Source organism: Sorghum bicolor, chromosome 9 (assembly GCF_000003195.3).
Source record: "Sorghum bicolor cultivar BTx623 chromosome 9, Sorghum_bicolor_NCBIv3, whole genome shotgun sequence".
Lineage (NCBI taxonomy): Eukaryota > Viridiplantae > Streptophyta > Magnoliopsida > Poales > Poaceae > Sorghum > Sorghum bicolor.
The window spans coordinates 1,914,173-1,920,505 of record NC_012878.2 but is presented as its reverse complement, the minus strand read 5'-3'; the positions used below and the strand labels follow the sequence as shown (position 1 = coordinate 1,920,505).

The 6,333-nt window shown below is 40.0% G+C and overlaps 1 protein-coding gene across 1 annotated transcript; it reads right to left on the bottom strand.

The window, feature by feature from the left end:
- Positions 226 to 2,394, bottom strand: LOC8067358 (agglutinin). The gene is made up of 4 exons (XM_002439137.2): positions 1,997 to 2,394; positions 1,373 to 1,574; positions 1,036 to 1,233; positions 226 to 826 (listed from the first exon to the last, which is right to left on the bottom strand). The coding sequence occupies exons 1-4, from the start codon at positions 2,275 to 2,277 to the stop codon at positions 593 to 595; spliced, it is 915 nt and encodes a 304-aa protein (XP_002439182.1). The 5' UTR covers positions 2,278 to 2,394; the 3' UTR covers positions 226 to 592.

The window sequence follows — 6,333 nt, the reverse complement described above, 5'->3', positions numbered from 1 at the left end:
TAGAGGCGATGGGAGGCGCGACATGACATATATGGCCCACCAATCATAGACACACCAATCGCTTCCTATCGTATTGCTTTCATCGCCTCTCATCGCTTCTCATGTTGTAGGCCCACCAACCATAGACACATTAATCGCTTCACATCGCCTTTCCAACCATTGTAAAAATTCTCTAAGAATAATATGATCTTTGAATTATTTGGACATTTTGTGCTCGATCAGAAATTGGTGTAAGTAAATAAATATTAATACATAATTGTTTAATGCTGAAAGCCCCAAACTATAATAAAAGGAAATGATTCGATAACATGGAGGCAGTCTTTGATCAAGACCTTTATTTGACAAAGGATGATGATGGCCATAGACACTAACATATGTCCAGTGCATTGCATTGTCCCTGCCTAGCTAATTGTATTTATTGTGCCCGTTCGGTTAGACATTTCTGGCCTAGAATAGCCCCGAATATTTTCAGCCTAGTATAAATATTGAATGATTTTAGGCCTGAAACAATTCCAGACCATTCCAGTTCAGAAACAAACGGGCCTTAAGGGATTTTTGGGAAGGCAGTGTATCTAGGCCAGCTCTTCAAAATTCACGCAAAGTAAACACCAATGGCATCGATGAGCCTTCCTGCACGTCCATAGAATCCCACAATGCTGCTGTTGGTTGGCGCGGTGATGGAGAAAGGTGTCCCATTCTCGATGGCCCATGGGCCCCAGGTTCTGACATTGGTGACAAGTTTGAATGAGGTCAAGACGGTAATGCCTTCAAATGTGCCGTAGGTTCCTGAAACTTCCTTGACATACTCGGCATCGTCAAGATCGATCTGCAGGCATGAGGAAGACATAAATCAGGCAGATTGTTTAGAAATTTCCATGGAGATGTCAATGTAGCTGCTTCTGTCATTCTGTGCAGCAGAGAAATAACCCAGATAAAGTTGGGCAATCAATCATCTTAGTTATATATTATGTGTCATATTTACACCATTAATTAATTATTTGCTGAAAGATAGGGGTATGTAAAAAACTCACTCACCCTGTGAGCAGTGCCACCAGGTCCACCCCATGCGCCAGCAGTGTGCTTCTGACCAGCATTGTCAATATAAGTGAACTCAATAGCATCAATAGCGCTGCCACTGCGAATGGTGAGGCTCTGCAGACGCTTTGGTGGCACCGTTATGTCCTGGTTCGACCCTCCCTGTCCACCCCATAATCCAGCCTTCGTGGTAGGGCCCTGCATCCAGTACCAAAGAGTTTCATCCAAGAACGCTAGCTAGCTGTGACCTGTGAGTATACTACCTTTGCAAGCCTGTCCTGCATGCAGATAATTAAGAACATATAGATCTTTCTACTCTATGAAAGATTTCCCTCACCTTCGGCTGTGAAGCAACAAACAGTGGGCAGAAAACATCTATCATAAGTTCTTCAGTATTTTTCCCCCCATCCCTATCAGCAAGATATTTTCTTTTTATGACACCAGTCGCCATAGCAAACGCTCCGGTTCCGCCGAAAATTGCCCATTCATCAGACCCACCAGTTATCACTCCATTGGTAAGGAGCGTTGAGCCCTTGAGCCTGTATATTTAATTTAGGGTAAGTTAATCATATTTTCTGTGTGAAGTAGTACAAGTAAGTACTCCGCATATACTAGAACGACAGTTTAATTTGTAAATGTGGTTTATTACCATGACAGTTGTTTAATAACTCTGGAAATGTCACATTATTAGTCAATCGTGACGAAGACATGCATGCATGAAGATTATATCTCGTTTTATGCATACCAAACATGGAGCTGATAGATCGAGAAGCAGGTTTATACTTATTAGCTACTGTGTAACGAGACTCACCCTTATAATTTCAGTCTCTAATGATAAATTGCACATGAGTTTAAGGAAAATATGAAAGTGACACACTAGTAGTGTTATTAGTTGAAAAGTTTAACAACGACATATATATGTATGAATGTATTGAAATCGCAAGCACATATATACATATACCTCTCGGTCTCAAAGACGATGGTGAATATTTGGTATGTGTTACCAACTTGGACTGAGAGTCCCTGCACACGAGCCACGAGTTTGGCCTCGGAGCCAGGACCATCGTATACGGGGAAGTCACTGAAATATCTCTTGCCGAGATCAGATTTTCCATCCATAGATATCTCCCTGCTGCTTGGACCACTTCGACGAATATACAAGCTACGGAAGGTGAGTTTGGTGAACTCCGCTGATACAGGTGCAGCGATGGGAGTCACTACGAAACTCGGAGGGTTCTCCATTGCTAGTAATTAAGCTACTCTAATTTTTGCTGGCTAAGCGCTCTCTTGTGTGCAGTGTACGTGGCTTAATTAGCTTGCTTTGTGTGCCTTGCTTGATTTGTAACAAGGACTACGTATTTATAGATGACCAACGTGACCTAGCTAGCTAGCTTGCTACTCCTATTCAACGCCGCAATGAAAGGGCCACACCGCCGACAATTTATGAAGTACTCGTAGTAGTTTATTTTATCAGTTGCATGGTTCACGCTTAGGTGCTTTTATTCTTTTATCTTCATCGATCAGAGCACTAATTACTTATATACTTGTACTAGCTAGACTGATCTGTGAGATCCTTTTTGCGAGCTAATGCACGTGTATACGGACATAGCAAAAGTGTCCTAAGCGCGTACCAGCACTGAATGCCTTAGAATGATGCTTGGTGTTTCCCATGCGCTATATATTGCCCTGGTGATCCTCGCCTCATTCCATTCCATCGATCTCGAGATATATAACTCATTTTTATACCATAAGAATATGTCGAAATAATAAAACCCTGGACCATGGATCTATGCTCACTTTGTTGCTAGCTACGATCGAGATGGTGTGTGCATGCATGTATATCTTCTCTTTCTCAGAGGCAAATTCAGTAAGTTTACAGAGCAGTAACTTCAATCTCCATCCTCCAACCAAGATCCAATGAATTCCAGCATTCCCAAGCAAAAAGCTTCTAACACTTTGAGATTCAAGTAGCCAGCAGCTGTTCACTGTCAAGGGTGCAGAAATAAGTAAATTCAAGTGAACTATATATACTATATATAATCATTAATCAAACTTAGCATTTTCCACTTTGGAAGTTCCAGGTTCAAAGCACAGATACATGCCACATTCATTTTTACAGTAGGACACAAAAGACGGTAGCCAATGCACGTGTATACGGACAAAGGAAAATGTCCTAAGCATCATGTACGAGCACCTTAGAACGATGCATGATATATGATGCTTCCTCCCATGCGCTTTCGTGACTATATATGCAATATATATATATTGCCCTGGTGATCCTCATCTCATTCCATGCATCCATCTCGAGATATACCTCATTTTTGTACCATCAGCATATGTCCAAATAATAAAACTCGATCTGGACATGTTGGTCCTCAAACTTTATATTTTTTTCAGAGCATTTTAACAATCCTAAATGAAAATATTCAAAACCAGAAAGTTATAGATTTCATCAAGGGCTACAATTTTATATAAAAATCATCTTCATCCAAGGCCATATGAAAAAGATATGATTTTTCTAAGATTGAGCCTTGCCGCTAACACGTAGGTCATCTCTCATATTTATGTAGGCGCTGAGTCAGCATGCCATGTCAGCTATCGGGTTGGGTAAATACCTGTTTGATCCTGGAGGATGAGACTCAAACTAATTAACTTTATGGATCTAAAAATGCATTTTGGGATTTTGGGGATCTATATGACACCTACAAATAATTTTAGGGACCTATATAGTGTATTTCACTCATTGTCTACTTTTCAACACTTTCATACCTAAAATGTCCTGGTGACCCTCCTCTCTTTTCATCCCGTCCATCTGAGGATAACTCTTTTTTTTTATAAAATTAAATTTGGGGAAATAAGTCAATATTTTTTTGTCCGGAGATCATATTTCCCCTGGACGACAATGAAGTGGTTTCTTATTATAGTACTATATCAGTTGCATTGTTCATCCTGTGTACTTTAATTTATTTCATCTTGATCAGAGCACCCAGTTATTTACTTGTACTAGATTGAACTTTTAAATTCTTGGCGAGCTAATGCATGTGGATGCCGACATAGAAAAACTGTAGTAAAGTTTATTGCCCCTGATGATCCTCGTCTATTTTCATCTTCTTGGGATAACTCAATTCTTTTATATACCGTCATATATATGTGGAAAGAGTCATATATCTTTTGCTCAGATCAGATTTTCCCCTCAACAATGACAATGAAGTACGTAATTTATTTTATCAGCTGCATTGGTCATGCTATGTACTTTTTTTTTTCTTTTATCTCGATCAGAGAGCACCAGCAATTACTTACTTGTATAGACTGAACTTTCATTTTATATATGCTCCCCATGCTATGTACTTTTCTTTTTCATTTTCTTATGCAAGCTAATGAGTGTAGATACAGACATAGGAAAATCATACTATATGTAAAAAGCAGCACCTAAGGATGACGATGACACGATGATGCTTCCACATGGACCTTCGTATCTATATTGCCCTGGAGATCCTCGTCTCTTTCCATCTCTTAGGGATAACTCAATTTTTTATATACCATACAAATATATGTCGTTTTAATAAAACTCTAGGCCATGGATCCTTGCTCACTAGGTACTCTCTCTTTTCATTTTTGAATAATAGGCATATTATTGTTGGACAATAAATTAAAGCGGACACAACCCAGTTATGATACCTAAGGACGAGCAGCGTGGTTACCGTGCCTTCTTTAGATGCGAAAAGTTTTTGGATTTTGACACTGTAGTACTTTTGTTTTTATTTGACAAACATTGTCCAATCATGGAGTAACTAGGCTTAAAAGATTTGACTAACGATTTACAGGTAAACTGTGCAATTAGTTTTTGTTTTCATCTATATTTAATGCTCCATGCACATGCCGCAAGATTCGGTGTGACAGGGAATCTTGAAAAGTTTTTGGTTTTTAGGGTAAACTAAACAAGGCCTTAGTTACAGCCCGTTAGATTTAATGTAGACTTGGTCCATATTTATTTAATTAAATAAAATAAATTTTAGGCTCATAGTTAATGCTACGGTCCAATATAGTTTTAGCTCTGTTAGGATTTTGATTGTACGTTGACTCCACTTAAATTGATGGGTTAATGTGCTCCTATTGAGAAGTTGAGAATGACTAAGGGCGTGGCACACGCGTGCGCACGTGCCGCCACCGAGTCGATTCATGCAACATGCCATGAGCGTGAGCATCCACGTGACGCTCCACGTCATGATGTAGTACGGGCTAGGCTTGGTTTTATCACTCGGTTTGATTGATGATTGTTTGATGGAGGTGTTATTAGGATTAACAGTGTTGTCAGGGTAAACACGGGATTAATAACTCGAGAAACAAAAAAAAGGGGCCGCTCTAGTTGCAGTTATAGCATGAATCTACACAACAAGGGTTAGGAGTTCTTGATCTGCAAACTCAGAATGAGGCTTTGCTCATTAAGAACTTGCATAAATTCTTCAATAAGCTTGACATCCCCTGGGTACATCTGGTCTGGGAAAAGTACTACAACAATGGCAAACTGCCTAATCACACAAAGAAGGGTTCTTTTTGGTGGAAAGATATTCTTAAGGTCTTGGACAAGTGCAAGGGCATGGCCACGATTTCCATTCAATCTGGTGAGTCATGCCTTCTCTGGGATGATCTGTGGTTGGGGCAGGTCCCAAAATTTGCATACCCTGAGTTATACTCCTTCACTAAGAAACCAAATTGGACGGTTGCAATAGCCAAAAATAGTGAGCCTTTAATTGAAAGCTTCCATTTGCCTCTGTCAATGGAAGCCTATCAGCAATTCTTTCAGTTGGAGGATACTTTGAATAACTTTAACCCCACTACAAACAGTGAAACCTGGTCCTACATCTGGGGCAGCCAAACCTTCTCATGTGCAAAGGCTTACAGACAGCTCTCAGGTTCTGCGTCGGTGCACCCAGTGTTCTCTTGGATTTGGAAATCAGCCTACCAACACAAACACAAGGTTTTCTTCTGGCTCTTGGTGCAGGACAAGCTAACATCTTGAGAAGGAAAAAACATGTTTCTGCAGTCTTACAATTATGCTTTATGCGAAAACTCGGTGGAAGAAACAGTTGATCATTTATTTTTACATTGTGGCATAGCAAAAGATTGTTGGATTTGGATAGGACTGGTAGTTCCACAATCTCAAGGGCCTTTTCAAGTCTTGGCAGATTTCAGAAGACAGCTCAACGTGCCCTTCTTCATGGAAATTATTGTTCTCATGTGTTGGAGCATTTGGTCAGTCAGGAACAACTTGATCTTCAGAAATCAAGAGGCGAGTGT